We start from the raw sequence: 16,074 nt of genomic DNA, 5'->3' as shown, positions 1-16,074 counted from the left end.
AGGGGTTTAATAACTGCAGTTCAAGACAAATCGGACCGCCGTAAGTTTCAACACGGAAACCTCCGGCCCGGACAGATTTGCGTTCACGCTGCACCTCCCGCTCGGGGTGTGGGGGGAACCCAAACTGTTGCTATAGCAACCCGCGTTAGCATGGTAGCTACCTACTAGCGAACAATGCTAACCGAACATGCTGAATGCTGAATTTCACACAGAGCGAAACACAGATGACACAAACACATATGAAATGTTAACATTACATAATTAAGGCCTCAAATTGTGTGTTAAAATGTCGACAAACGTCTTTATAATAATTCTGTGATTATCATTAACGATACAAGTGGCCATTTTGATGTGGCTGTGAGTGACGTCAACTCGGAGAAACCGGAGCTCTGAATGATACCCGCATTTCCGAGCTGTAATTCCGGCCTGAACGACCGCTCAATTCCTGTCCTGTGTGAGCAGCCGGGGCTTTAGCTGTCCTGTGTGAGAGGCCGGGGCTTTAGTTGTCCTGTGTGAGCAGCCGGGGCTTTAGCTGTCCTGTGTGAGAGGCCGGGGCTTTAGTTGTCCTGTGTGAGCAGCCGGGGCTTTAGCTGTCCTGTGTGAGAGGCCGGGGCTTTAGCTGTCCTGTGTGAGAGGCCGGGGCTTTAGTTGTCCTGTGTGAGCAGCCGGGGCTTTAGCTGTCCTGTGTGAGCAGCCGGGGCTTTAGTTGTCCTGTGTGAGCAGCCGGGGCTTTAGCTGTCCTGTGTGAGAGGCCGGGGCTTTAGTTTGGACAGAGCACTGTTTGAACACAGTCTCATTAAAGCAGTTCAATCTGGAATAACACTAACACTCACTTAGACAGCGCCCTCCGGGGACCCGGCTGACCCGATATGCGGTGAGTCAGGAGGGCATGGGAACTCCTTCTCCCGTGCGGTCAGGCTTGTCTATCTGAGCGACTGATACTAATGTGTGCAATTGTGTAAATACATGTATATATATTGTATTATTATGTATAGGCTTCTTTGTGTTCGTCGGCCGCAGAAACAACAGATCAGAAGAGAAGGTTGATCAGCAGGTTTGGATTTGTTACCACAGTAAGAGCAAAACCACATTGTTTACTTAGTATGAGGTCTCCTCGACATGGTCAGCGTAGTGGAGATCACTGCCAGGACCATTGTTTCAACAGTTTATTGAGATCATCTGCATGGTCATCATGATGGTTTGTTTGGTGCACTGTAATGGAAACTTTCTCTCCAGTTGGCCTCGAAAAACCCACTGTGCCGCTACTGAACGCCATATCTGTGCCACTACTGAACGCCATATCTGTGCCGCTACTGAACGCCATTTCTGTGCTGCTACTGAACGCCATATCTGTGCCGCTACTGAACGCCATATCTGTGCCGCTACTGAACGCCATTTCTGTGCCGCTACTGAACGCCATATCTGTGCCGCTACTGAACGCCATTTCTGTGCCGCTACTGAACGCCATATCTGCGGCGCTGCAGTAGACGGTCATGGGAAGCACGGCTCACATGAGGCCCAGTCGGCCTGAACTTCCTGCAGATAAAACTTGGTCAGCCCAGGAGAGTAAGCAGGCAGAACAAAAGCAGGCACACACACACACACTCACACACACACACACACACACACACACACACACACACACACACACACACACACACACACACACACACACTGCGGTTCAGCAGACCACAATCTGTCACACAAATGGACCATATTGAAGTATTCACGATTATCCCTCATTGTCACTAGCTGTCAGCATGCTGTGACTAACAGGATGCTCTGAGAGGAGAACTTGTGCCTACTTCTTCACTGGAGTTAGCTGTGGAAATGCCTTACTCTCTCTCTCTCCCTCTCTCTCTCTCTCTTCCTCTCTCTCTCTTACGCGTGGGCAGACTATCCAACTCTCCCTCTCTCTCTCTCTCTCTCTTTCTCTCTCTCACACACACACACACACACACACACACACACACACACACACACACACAGTCTTCTATGGGCTGCCTCAGGAGAGAGTCTTGCAGAAAGGAAACCGGGCCTGTGGTTCTGTGGGGGGGGTGTGATGTAATGCTCTGGCAGCCATCTTTTCCCAGAGAATCAGCAGGGGTTAGCGACTTAGCGCTATAGTCCGGTCCAGTCCGATTACTCAGTCCTGCAGAGGGAACGATTTGCTCTCTCAGACATGAAACCAGCAGGCCAGCTCATTGTTGTGTCGTCAAACCGACTGTGTGCAAAGCTCAGACAGATACATTCGCTTTGGTCTCGCTCGACTTTGCCCGCCTACAATCTTGATCTCTCTCACCCCAAAATGTCAATAAGGTGGAGGTTCAGAGGGTTTTCTTATCACACACCACTTCATTGTGAAAAATGCATCATGCTATTCCAAGCATTGATGGAAGATATTGGAGACATTTGTTATCTCTGCAGGGGCCTTTCTTCTCATGTTACGTGCGGTCTAGTCCGTTGGAGAGAGAGAGAAAAAAAACATTGATTTGATTTTCTTCTGTGTCCCAAACAGGAACTGCCAAACATAGTTTATTCACGACATGAAAGGAGAAGGAGAACAGAGGGTTCTTCTGGGTTGAGTGAGAGGACTGAGACAGAGAGAGACTAAGACAGACAGAGAGAGAGGGTGGAGGAGGAGAACAGAGGGTTCTTCTGGGTTGAGTGAGAGGACTGAGACAGAGAGAGAGAGAGGGTGGAGGAGGAGAACAGAGGGTTCTTCTGGGTTGAGTGAGAGGACTGAGACAGAGAGAGAGAGAGGGTGGAGGAGGAGAACAGAGGGTTCTTCTGGGTTGAGTGAGAGGACTGAGACAGACAGAGAGAGAGGGTGGAGGAGGAGAACAGAGGGTTCTTCTGGGTTGAGTGAGAGGACTGAGACAGACAGAGAGAGGGTGGAGGAGGCTACAGGAGAACAGAGGGTTCTTCTGGGTTGAGTGAGAGGACTGAGACAGAGAGAGGGTGGAGGAGGAGAACAGAGGGTTCTTCTGGGTTGAGTGAGAGGACAGAGAGAGAGAGAGAGAGGGTGGAAGAGGAGAACAGAGGGTTCTTCTGGGTTGAGTGAGAGGACTGAGACAGAGAGAGAGAGAGAGGGTGGAGGAGGAGAACAGAGGGTTCTTCTGGGTTGAGTGAGAGGACTGAGACAGAGAGAGAGAGAGGGTGGAGGAGGAGAACAGAGGGTTCTTCTGGGTTGAGTGAGAGGACTGAGACAGAGAGAGAGAGAGGGTGGAGGAGGCTACAGTATGGTCAGAGGCTTGTCCTCCTTGATTAGTGTGATGCAGAGGAACTGGACTTAAGGAGTGGAACATCAAAGATCTGACCTCAAACCCATCCAATCAGAACTCATACCATTTTTTTTGGGGTGGGAAACATGTGTATTTTGTTAGTTAGGTTGTTTATCTAGTACAGGTTGCATGTACATGTACTGTACGTGTAACCAAGTTGAATCAGCACGGATTCCTCGTGAGTCCCGAGTGGTAGCGAGTGGATTGGTTAAACTCACTCCCCAGTATAAAGGCATGTTAATCAGCTCCGCCAAGGGAGCTAGCTCTCTTGGTGTTGCGGTTAACATGCTGGACTCCCAAGCCGAGGGTCGGCAGTTCGAATCCACCCCTGGACAAGCCCTTAACATGGGTTGCTGCAAGTACCACCTAAACAACGCAGTATACAGCCGCTACATACGCACGCACATATATACAATGTATTAGAAATGTATTGGGTTTGATTAGCAGCACGCCATGGAATGATTTGCTCCTCAGATGCATTTAATTGCACCAGCCTTCCTAGCAGAGGTTTTTGAAAGTTGTTTGGCAGAGACAGATTCACACCTCCCAGATCTCTCTCTCTCTCTCTCTCTCTCTCTCTCTCTGTCTCTCTCTGTCTCTCTCTCTCTCTCTCTCTGTCTCTCTCTCTCTCTCTCTCTCTCTCTCTCTCTCTCTCTCTCTCTCTCTGTCTCTCTCTCGTCCCCGGGGAGTTTACACTGTAAATCAATACTGGCAGACTTTTGAGAGGTGTAAATGAAGCGCATGCCAGCTAACGTTAGCGTCTGCGCTCAATGACACCGCGCAGACACACACAAGGTGCCGTAGGACACGTAGTGATAATAACTCTCCTTTACTGCTGAGCTCTGCCGAGTCGCTGGAAGCTTGTGTGTGTGTCCATCACCGTGTGTGTGTGTGTGTGTGTATGTGTGTGTGTGTGTGTGTTAGGGTTGTCATGATACTAGAATTGCTAACTTCGATACGATACCCAGGGAAATATCGATACTCGATACCATTTTGGATACGGCGGAGGAGGTGGGGATGACGGCCCATCAAGAGACATAAAAATAAAGGAAGACAGATGGACGGACAGACGCACACTTCTCCATAATCTAGGCCCGATAAAACTCAGAACACTTTGAGCTTGTTGAAGCAAAAGATACCCGCCAATGATAGGGAGGGGAAAATCAGTAGTATGTTTGATTCTTCATTAAGAGAAAGCACTGCTGGTATTGATACTGTTGCAAATGAGTGTGTATCCATTTCAAATGTTTAGTATCGATGCTTATAATTGTTGCAAAATGAGTATTGTATGTGTTTCAAATTTTTAGTATACTTACACTTATCAATATCGATACTTTTGACAACTTTAGTGTGGTGTGTGTACAGTGTGTGTGTGTGTGTGTGTGAGACGGAGACAGGTGTGTCTGAGTGAGGATGTGGATCAGATGTGTTTTAGTCACAGCGAGGTCATATTTATGGACGAGGCTTGTGGTAGAGCGGTGGTCACGCTTCATATCCGAAAGTTGGATACGGCCGATGAAAACACTTTTATCATTTCCTGACTGCGATCTGGATCCCGCAGATATAAAGGCCGATCGTAAGCCGCCGTCGGCCGGTCTCTTGACGCTTTATTTTCTCACATTATTAAAAGCTGTTATTCTCTGTTTGCTTAAACCACTTTTCCATTTAGCGTGGAGACGTGCTTTATTTGTCTCCGCTGTCACTCTTATCTGGCAGGCATTAAATGAGCTATCTGGATGCAGGCGCACACCACCTTGTCCTCTCACTTAGACCAAACAGAAGCGTCTATAATAACACAGAGGGCTCACAGTGACATGGGCTCAGCCAGGGGTCACTCAGCAAGGCACGCATGCTGCCGGCCACGGCCAGCTACGCTACGCTGCCTGGCAAGTTTGATGGTAGATTGCTTCTGTCTGGGAGCGTCGGAGATGCTATCTGGGAGGCTGTGTTGCCGTGGCGATCGGCCCGCTCCTCGTTCTCTCCTCCTGGAGGCTAAGTTAAGAGAACAAAGGCGAGGCGAGGCTGAAGTGATGCATGTGAGAGCAGCAGGAGCAAAGCACACAAACAGTGAACAGATGACAGAGGGAAGAGCACTGTGCTTAATTCCCCAGTGGAGGCTTGGCTCTCTCACTACCCCCATTCGCACTTGCTCTCCTCTCGACACTCAGTTCCCTAAAATTGCCTCGGCACTCATCCGCCTCTCTGCTCTGCTCTCCACCTCCCCTCTCCACCCTCCCTCTCTCCACCTCCCCCCGCCCTCCCTCTCTCCACCTCCCCCCCTCTCTCCACCTCTCTCCACCTCCCTCTCTCCACCCCCCCCCTCTCTCCATCTCTCTCCACCTCCCCCCGCCCTCCCTCTCTCCACCCCCCCCTCTCTCCATCTCTCTCCACCTCCCCCCGCCCTCCCTCTCTCCATCTCTCTCCACCTCTCTCCACCCCCCCCTCTCTCCATCTCTCTCCACCTCCCCCCGCCCTCCCTCTCTCCACCCCCCCCTCTCTCCATCTCTCTCCACCTCTCTCCACCTCCCTCCCTCTCTCCACCTTCCCCCCTCTCTCCACCCCCCCCCTCTCCACCTCTCTCCCCCCGCCCTCCCTCTCTCCATCTCCCCCCTCTCTCCAACTCTCTCCACCTCCCCCCGCCCTCTCTCTCTCCACCTCTCTCCACCTCCCCCCCCTCTCCATCTCTCTCCACCCCCCCCCCCCCCACCCTCTCTCTCTCTGTCACATGTGGGACGTGAAGGAGGCTCTCAGGCTGCTCTTTATCTGCATGTGGTGCAGAGGACTGGAGCCTGAAGAGGCTCTGACACAGTTAAGACTCTACTTTGTGTGAATACGCCTCTAAACCGTGTCGCTATTCAATTAGATATTTAGAGTGTTTAGAGTCCTTTTCTCTCTCCGTGAGCCACCCTCCATGTCAGCATCTCCATTCTGCTTCTGGTGACGGCCATTTTGCCGTGTCATTAGCGGTAAGGTTGTCAAAAGTATTGATCGTATCGATGATAAGTATCGATGCTAAAAAAAAAATAGAAACACATAAATACTCATTTGCAACAGGTATCGATAGTGTCGATACAAAATCCGAAACGGATACAGTGCCCATTTGCAACAGTATCGACAGTGCTTTCTCTTAATGAGAAATCAAACATACTACTGATTTTTCCCTCCCTATCATTGGTGGGTATCTGTTGCTTCAATAAGCTAAAAGTGTTCTGATAGGCTGATGACTAGAGCAGTAGTTTTATCGGGCCTAGATAATAGATAAGCATGCATCTGTCCATCCATCTGTCTCTGTTTATTTTTATGCCTCTTGATGTGTTATGTGTTCGCTAGGGGTGGGCGATATGCCCCTAAAATAATACCATGATATTTCAGGGTATTTCTGCGATAACGATATTCTTGACGATATGACAGTTTGCCTTCAAATATTCAAATGCCTTCAACTGTCACCGTGGTTTGTTGTACATGCTCTTTAGTAACCAGTTGTACATGCTCTTTAGTAACCAGTTGTACATGCTCTTTAGTAACCAGTTGTACATGCTCTTTAGTAACCAGTTGTACATGCTCTTTAGTAACCACTTGTACATGCTCTTTAGTAACCAGTTGTACATGCTCTTTAGTAACCAGTTGTACATGCTCTTTAGTAACCAGTTGTACATGCTCTTTAGTAACCAGTTGTACATGCTCTTTAGTAACCAGTTGTACATGCTCTTTAGTAACCAGTTGTACATGCTCTTTAGTAACCAGTTGTACATGCTCTTTAGTAACCAGTTGTACATGCTCTTTAGTAACCAGTTGTACATGCTCTTTAGTAACCAGTTGTACATGCTCTTTAGTAACCAGTTGTACATGCTCTTTAGTAACCAGTTGTACATGCTCTTTAGTAACCAAACTGCTGCCACACATTTAAGTCACTCCCCTTTTTGGAATCCACCGTGGAGCCGCTTTCAGCCATGCTTGTTGTTGCTGTGCGTACGTCACACCAACAACAAGTCGGAATATTGCTATTATCACAATATCATCATATTAATTTTTGACGATATGAACTCGATAAATCGATAATGATACGATATGTCACACCCCTAGTTCGCTACATCCCTGTGGTACAGTGGTAGCGAAAATGGTAGCGAATGTCGTCATTTTCCTGGGTATCGGTATCGAAAATTCTAGTATCATAATTTGACAGTACATTGTTTTGGACGATAATCTCGCTCTTGAGCGCTGATTTGACTATACTTGTTTCATAGTTTTCACTGGCTCTCCATTCTCCCTCTTCCCATCTTGCTTGGTTCTGGTCAGATCTTCCCCCTGAGCGGGCCGGTGGAGGGAGGCACCCTGCTGACGGTGGAGGGCAGGAACCTGGGCCGGAGAGCCACGGCGGTGAACGTCACCATTGGATCTGTCTCCTGTGCGCTGCTGCCTGACCGCTACGCTGTCTCTGAGCGGTGAGTGTTACAACCCGTCAGTCGCTATTTAACCACCAAGTGATAATGCAGAGATTTTGCACGTGGGTTTATATGTGTCATTAAATGTCCCATTTTATGCTATTTTTAGCTGTTTAAATCATGTCTCTTGGGTCTTTAAAACAAGGTCATGGAATCTGTTGCAGAAAAACCCTCAAATCCAGCCTCTGTGGGACTTGTCTATCCACAGTCTCTCCCCTCATTAACTGTGTGCTGTTTTGAGGAGGTGGGACCTCTGATAAGATGATCTATTGGGATAGATCCATCTTCTTCTCAGCACCACTTCTTCTCCTGCATTACATTACTGTAGTAAGTCATAATTAAGCAGCCTAGGATACCCCTTGGATAGGAGACTGGTGCTGGAAGCGGTGTTGGAGGACCAGTAGGAGGTGCTCTTCCCCTCTGGTCCGAATGGTCTCATAAAAAATTGGATCTGATGAATAATCTCTTCAATGCCCCAGGGCAGAGACAGGAACTCTGTCCTGTGAGTGAACACCGTCCTTCGGATGAGACGTTAAACTGAGCTCCTGACTCTCTTAACACGTTCACTGCCAATGACGTGTTGATACGTCAAAAAAAATCCAACGGTTGACTGCCAATGACGTGTTAACACGTTCACTGCCAATGGCGAGTTGACTCGTCAAAAAAAATCCAACGGTTGACTGCCAATGACGAGTTGAGTCGTCAAAAAAAAAAAAAAAAAAAATTTGACGGTGGGACGTGGATCAATGCCCCCCACGTCTCCTATAAAAATATTGGAGCCACCGAACGTGTACAACCCATTCCACCGACCCACTAAGTGGCGACAGTGCTCTCCATTCTAGAGGAAGGCAAGCAAAAAGCAGTGTGAGGAAGCCATTCTCATGAAAATGGATTGGCGAAAACGCTTTCGCGCTTGGGAGCTGGCGGTGGGGTTTTGCAAATTTGCATAATAGATTACGGGTGGAACACACTTTGAAACAGCCAAGAAGCCAAGAAGAACACACACGGAGGGAGGAGTTTGAAGGAGAGGGGTGTTTCCTGCTGTTATGGAGGAAATTACTGTTCAAAACTATTGTTTAGATGTCTGACGTCTTACTGATGCCAAAAATGAATGGTTAAAGTGACTGTTCTATCGAATTTCACAAAAAGCTATTTATCTCAGCTTAAATTTCCAGACGCTGAAACCATGCTGTATTCAAGTGCTAATGCCTACATAACTACTAACTCTACAAACTAACTCTTTTAGACAGAGAAAGCACACATTCTATTAGTTCTTTTGAGATATTTTGTGTTCACAAAATCTTAGCAGAAAAGAATCCTCGGGTCTTGAAAGATGAGCCAGAATCCTCGAAAAACCCCTCTGGCAGAAGCTACCTACAGTAAAAAAAAAACGGCTGGCAGTGAATGTGTTAAAGGGAAAGTTGGGTTTGTTTGAAGTGGGGTCCTATCAGCTAGTTGCATACACTAACTGAAATAGGTACAGTGTTCTGGACGCTGAGCCCAGCACTCTGAAGCAACATCCTCCACAGCTCTGTCTCTCTAGTACAGGGGGCCAAGAACTAAAACGTAATTTAGCCACCTAAAACAACGTGAAGCCGCTTTGAGTGTCTTGAAAGGTGCTATATAAATCCAATCAATGAATTATTTGGTGCTGCACAGCTATGCTACAGACAACAAGATTGGGTCTTCCGCATTCGGTTGTAAGCGGGCGAATTAAATGAGTGTTACTTTGTGATGTCACAAAGTAACAGACATCAAAACGGCTTGTTTGGAGGCATTTTGACCTCACAGTACATGGATGTGTGGCTTCATCTGGGGACCAGGATGTTTCTATAGCACATCCTTTATAGCCACAGAGGCGAGGAGGGAAATCCTCTTTTACACAAAATGGCCCCTTTTAACAGGTTTTGTATAAAAGATTAACAAGGTGAAAATGTGACAATTTACCAACCTTGTGATCTTGAGCTCGGGCCTGAGGTATTAACCAGCAGAGATAAGAGCATTATAAAATATGCTATTAAAAGCATCTCATATAGGAGCTTTTCTGTGAAGAAAATCCCACATGAGCTGCCTTTTTAAAGGAGTTCATCAAGTTTCCGCCCCAGTTGATCATCATCATCGCATAATCATAGTTCATCCATTGAATCTGTCTCTCTGCCAGTCTTGAGAAAAGTCTGGAGAAAGTGGGCCATCGTGAAGCGAGCTAGAGTTTTCACCAGGCTAATTTTCCACAAATATTATTATGCAGAACACTCCTCAATTTAAATGGCTCTGTCTCCCCATCCCTCTGTAGCTCAGCGACCATACCACTGTCGCCATGGAGACAGCAGGACCCTGCTTTGACACTGGCACACAGAGCTCGATGGAAGTCAGTCACCCGACAATTACATCCAAACGTCCGTTCAAAATCTGCAATGTCCATTGTCCACCTGATTGGAACGGTTTTTGTTATGGTTATGAAGCCAACCGCTGTATTAAGATTCCGAGCGGTTGGAGGGTGACCTGCAGGTCTTACCTGTCACAGTGGCTCCCTGACACATTACCCCCAAAACTCACATGTCAAAAAACAGCCAATCACATTTCACCGCGTAGGTGATCTCATCTTGCGTCGTCGTACCTCATTGGCTGGCCCAGCCTGGTTGTTATGACAGCGGAGCGTATCCTCGTTGCTGGAAGTGGCGCTGACGAATCATAACATGTCAGTGTGTCTGACAACAGGCGTGCGCACACACTTCCACTCACACACACACACATACATTACACACACACACACACACACACACACACACCCTTCTATACCGCTATCCTTGTGGGGACTTTCCATCGAATACATTCATTTCCTAATTCCTCACCTTAACGTGACCCCTCATCACTACACATGCCTATCATTACAATTTACTCAAATGTTAATCGAAGCCTAATTCTAGTCTTAACTGTAAAGCCAAGTCCACCACTCTTTTCAAAATGTAATGTACTGTCCATTTTTGATATCAACATTTTTCAACTGTGTATCTTTATTTTTAAAGTGAAGTACATGGGTACTGACTTGCCAGAAAGTTGTAAAAAATTCTTCATTTGGAACTCTCATGTTCACTCTTATTCAACTAGACAAAGTAATAACCTTCACCTATTGCATCATACATCTAGGGGACAGTATTCATTAAAATACCATGGAGCCAAAGTATGGAATAAGAACTTGCACCTACTGTCTGATTCTCTGTCTTTATCTCTATACAAAAATAGACTTAAAAGTATTCTAATATTGAATAGATTTTGCATTGAATGATCCAGTTTCTACATACTCCTGAAATCTTGTCTCTATCTTGAACCTCTCAACATAGTGCTGTTTTTGTCTTTGTTTTTGTTCTAATCATTTTACACAAATACGAACTAATATGTCAAATTGATACAAGTTAACTATTGTTATCTTGCATTTGCTGTTATTATGTATATTTCTTGTCTTTAGGTGAGATTTCTAGATAAGCCCGTAGTGGGTTTCTATCTCACCTCCACATGTTTTTTTTTTAATTTCTTTCTTTATTTTCTGTTTAACCTGTTTCCTTTTCAAATGTGCAAATAAACAAACAAACAAACATAAAGCCGCTTAAAGAAATGTGGACCAGCCAAAATACAAGTACAAGAACACACACACACACACACACACACACACACACACACACACACTGAGGCACACACCTGCACACATGAGCTCACTAACTAGGGCTGTTGAGACAGGTGTCTGCTCGTGTGCTGAGAGGTGAAAGGTCACAGCTGTGTGCCAGAAGACGGTGTGTGCATACAGACCCTCCCTGCGCCCCGGGGAGACGCGTCGCTGCTACAGTCCCACTATGTCAACATTTTAATTAATAGCACGGTCAATCTCAGCACACCTCATTTACTGGATATTTCTCTGGATACTCCAGCTCAAATCCTCTAAGTTGCCCCATCCATTCATTTGTAGGAGCCTTGATTGAGTGGCCTTTGCAGAAAACATTCACACACACACACACAGCGACACACACACGCACACACGCACGCACACGCACACGCACGCACGCACGCACACACACACACACGCACACACACACACGCGCACACACACACACACGCGCACACACACACGCACACACACGCACACACACACACGCGCACACACACACACACACGCACACGCACACGCACGCACGCACGCACACACACACACACACACACGCACACACACACACACACACACACACGCACACACACACGCACACACACACACACGCGCACGCTGACTTGATTGTTGATTATCCCCATCATCCACTCGAGGGAAATAACCAGAGACATCTTCCATACGAGCCAAAATAGCAGCGTGTGAAAGCCTGAATATATATATATATTATAATATATATAATATGTTGCAGCAGCAGAGGGGCCGATACAGGAATGCAGAGTGGAGGTCAGTCAGTCAGGCTCTGTGGCTGCCAGTATCTCTGCTCCTACTGGGAGTCTGGGGCCAGTCTGTCCTTTGACTGGGCTCACACACTGCATCAACATCACACCCACCTCCCACACACAGACGCTCTGGGGCTGAGTTCATCTGATCTTCTCTGTGCTGCTGCTGCTGCAGTCTCTACATGCCTTTGTCCTTTGCTATAATGAATATTGGTTGAATGTTTGTTTGAGCTGAACAATTAATCGCGAAAACGGTTTGATTTATGAAGTGCAATCTGCGACAATTATGCTTCACCTGTGAACGAGGTGTTTTAGGGCTCCAGGTAATCGTTGGTCCAAAAACCTTTCATCATACTCAAACTCAGTCATCAAAGTTCTCAACAAATGATAACACAGATAGACAACTCTTTTCTGTGATTTAATCACAATTATTATTTTTTGGGTGTGACTTTCTTTCAACCCTATTAACCTATTTCACATTACACCCAAAGCAGGCATTTTGTGTCTAAAATGCAGGAAGTAATATGATGTCAAAATTTGATATCTATTATGTGAAATAGGCGTATAATGTTTGTCTTTTTGCCATACCCTATTTTGTCGCACATAATCCTAATCGCCGTGTTTCTCGATGCCAATCGTGGAAAGCAGTTTGATACGAGGGAGAGCCGAGCCAAAAAGACATTTAAAACACAGACTCAGTTCAGCTCCCCAAGCCCATCCCCACAGCACACACACAGACTCAGCCCAGCCAAACCCACTCCTCTAGTCCAACCCAGTTTCTCTGATCGTACGTCCTGCCCAGTCTCTGGGGGTAAAACACGTCTCCTCCGTCTATGTAAATTCCCCTGCAATTCCCTGTGTCAATCACCAGCTCCCTCGTGCAGCCAAGTATTTATAACCAGCGTTGCACCCGGCACCTGACTAAATAAATGTACAGGGTGTCAAGCTGGGAGGGGATCACGCAGGGTGATCGAGCCTGCGTAGTGTTATTCCCAGAGCAGCAGACCCCTGTGCCTCTGGTACACCTTGGTCCCTGACTGTGCCTCTGGTACACCTTGGTCCCTGACTGTGCCTCTGGTACACCTTGGTCCCTGACTGTGCCTCTGGTACACCTTGGTCCCTGACTGTGCCTCTGGTACACCTTGGTCCCTGACTGTGCCTCTGGTACACCTTGGTCCCTGACTGTGCCTCTGGTACACCTTGGTCCCTGACTGTGCCTCTGGTACACCTTGGTCCCTGACTGTGCCTCTGGTACACCTTGGTCCCTGACTGTGCCTCTGGTACACCTTGGTCCCTGACTGTGCCTCTGGTACACCTGGGTCCCTGACTGTGCCTCTGGTACACCTTGGTCCCTGACTGTGCCTGACTGTGCCTCTGGTACACCTTGGTCCCTGACGGTGCCTCTGGTACACCTTGGTCCCTGACTGTGCCTCTGGTACACCTTGGTCCCTGACGGTGCCTCTGGTACACCTTGGTCCCTGACGGTGCCTCTGGTACACCTTGGTCCCTGACGGTGCCTCTGGTACACCTTGCGGGTGCTCTGGTACACCTTGGTCCCTGACGGTGCCTCTGGTACACCTTGCGGATGCTCTGGTACACCTTGGTCCCTGACTGTGCCTCTGGTACACCTTGCGGGTGCTCTGGTACACCTTGGTCCCTGACTGTGCCTCTGGTACACCTTGCGGATGCTCTGGTACACCTTGCGGGTGCTCTGGTACACCTTGGCCTCATGAATACAACACGTCCCTATAGAGCTGCCTGCACTGTGGACGGCTCAAGGCATAATAATCACAGCCAGGAGGTGAGAGAAAAACCCTCTGACTGCTGCTGCTGCTCCTTCATCTCCACTCTGGTTCCACACATCTGGTCTGAGAGGCTTTGAACTTTGCATCCTCTTGATATCTGGAGGCTTGATTATTGGATTCCATATGTAAATGGAATGCAGTGTGATTAATTAATTCATAGCTCTCTGAAATTAATTATCTTTATCTGCCTTTGTGTTGTGTACATACGGTATGAGATCTTGATCATGACGGCTGAACAAAGACACATTATTATTTTTGGAGAGCGCCGGTTGATTCTTCACATTTTCATTATTGCTTCACCCTGAGCACCTCGCTCCTATTCATGTTTTTCCAGTTGAGCGCCTCCAGCTTCTTTTTGTTGTATTTTAATTAGTTCCTAACACAGAAATATAGGAAGAACGTATTTGTGAGTGTATTCCTGGGCTTTTCCGTGGGGTTGGGGGACTGCGTACCTTAACCCGGTACCACTGTGGTACCGGTGTTATGCCGAATTCTGCATCCCCGCCAGGAATTGCATCCCCACCTATACGGCAACATTTAAAAATGATAATCGTACTCGTGTGTAGACATGACCTCCAGGGCAGGGGGGGTCTGTCCTGGCTCATGAAGGCTAACGTTGATGCTTAAAATCCGCGTCGAGTTGACCTCCAGGCCTGGGGATATCTCTGGCTCATGGAGACCGACTTTGGTGCTTAAAATCCGGGTACAGAGGTGACCTCGAGGCCTGGGGGTCTCTCCTGGCTTATGGAGGGCATCGCCGCTTTTAAGTCAAAACAGGCGAAGAATATGGTGGGGATGCAATTCCTGGCGTGGATGCAGAATTCTGCATAACACCGGTACCTTTACAACTGGTGCTTAGCAGACTGAATTGCAATGCAGAATTAGGTGCCTCATTTCGGTGCCATGCCCGAGCTGTGAAATATCCGCTTTCCGGTGTTCACACACCTTCACTCACATGATTGTTTGAACTTGAAATCCTCTTTGAATTAAAAATCTGCTTTCAATTTTAAAAGTGTCGGTTCAGCTCCCGTTTAGGCACAGGTAGCGTTTTTAAAGTATCGTTTTAGCACCGGTATCAGAAAGATACAAAAGGGAGCCAGGTCGTGACACTATCCATCCCTAGTTCTCCGTTTGGCACGGCTTAATATCAATTCATCAATATTTATTGACTATCGAACAAGGAGGTCCCACTCAAACGTGTTGTTTTGTGTTCCCCAGGCTGGTGTGTGTGACTGGGATGTCTGCATCCGACATGACTGATATCGTCCAGGTGGCTGTGGAGCAGGGTTTAGTGGGGATGTCCAAGGAGCATTTCTCATACTTAGTGAGTATTCTCCATTCATCTCACCTTCTTCTCTCTCTCTCTGTCTCTCTCTCTCTCTCTCTCTCTCTCTCTCTGTCTCTCTCTCTCTCTCTCTCTCTGTCTCTCTCTCTCTCTCTCTCTCTCTCTCTCTCTCTGTGTCTCTCTCTCTCTCTCTCTGTGTCTCTCTCTCTGTGTCTCTCTCTCTCTCTCTCTCTCTCTCTGTCTTTCTCTCTCTTTCTCTCTCTCTCTCTGTGTCTCTCTCTCTCTCTCTCTCTCTCTCTCTCTCTCTCTCTCTCTGTGTCTCTCTCTCTCTCTCTCTCTCTCTCTCTCTCTGTGTCTCTCTCTCCTCCACATTGTTCTCCACTTGCTCCCAGCCTTGTTCCTTGTCCTCCCAGTGGGAAAGCCTCCCTAAGTGTGTCAGCTCAGTTGAGTGTTAACAGATGCGTTTTATGATATCCAAGAATGTGAATGTGTGGGAATCTTCAAACGTCCATCGCAAGTGCAACTAAGCACCATTGTCATTCCGAAGTCCCTGCCAGCAAAAACAAATATGGCGCTTGGTGGAATGTCCCTCTCTCTCTCTCAATTCCTTGCCGATGGAGCCAGGCTGATGGAGCCAGGCTGATGGAGCCAGGCTGATGGAGCCAGGCTAGCCAGCATTGTGTTAATTGACCCCAACCCACACAGTCCATCTCCCATTGGGTTAAGAGTGTTTAGTCAGTGGAAATACCCATGTAAGCCCTTTGTTTCTTTTTGTTTACAGACAAAGAGTTTTTTCATATTTCTAATCTGGAACAGTCGAT

The 16,074-nt window shown here is 47.5% G+C and overlaps 1 protein-coding gene across 1 annotated transcript in view; it reads left to right on the top strand.

Moving 5' to 3' along the window:
• Positions 1 to 16,074, top strand: part of plxnd1 (plexin D1) — a gene marked incomplete at its 5' end in the record, with an annotated part of 145,716 nt that overhangs the window by 57,855 nt on the left and 71,787 nt on the right. Inside the window, 2 exon segments of the mRNA XM_083639237.1 lie at positions 7,581 to 7,726; positions 15,187 to 15,292. Coding sequence (XP_083495363.1) covers positions 7,581 to 7,726; positions 15,187 to 15,292 — 252 coding nt within the window.

The sequence above is a fragment of the Poromitra crassiceps genome (genome assembly GCF_964638095.1).
Source record: "Poromitra crassiceps genome assembly, chromosome: 6".
NCBI classification, from domain to species: domain Eukaryota; kingdom Metazoa; phylum Chordata; class Actinopteri; order Beryciformes; family Melamphaidae; genus Poromitra; species Poromitra crassiceps.
This window is presented reverse-complemented; position numbering and strand designations above follow the sequence as displayed.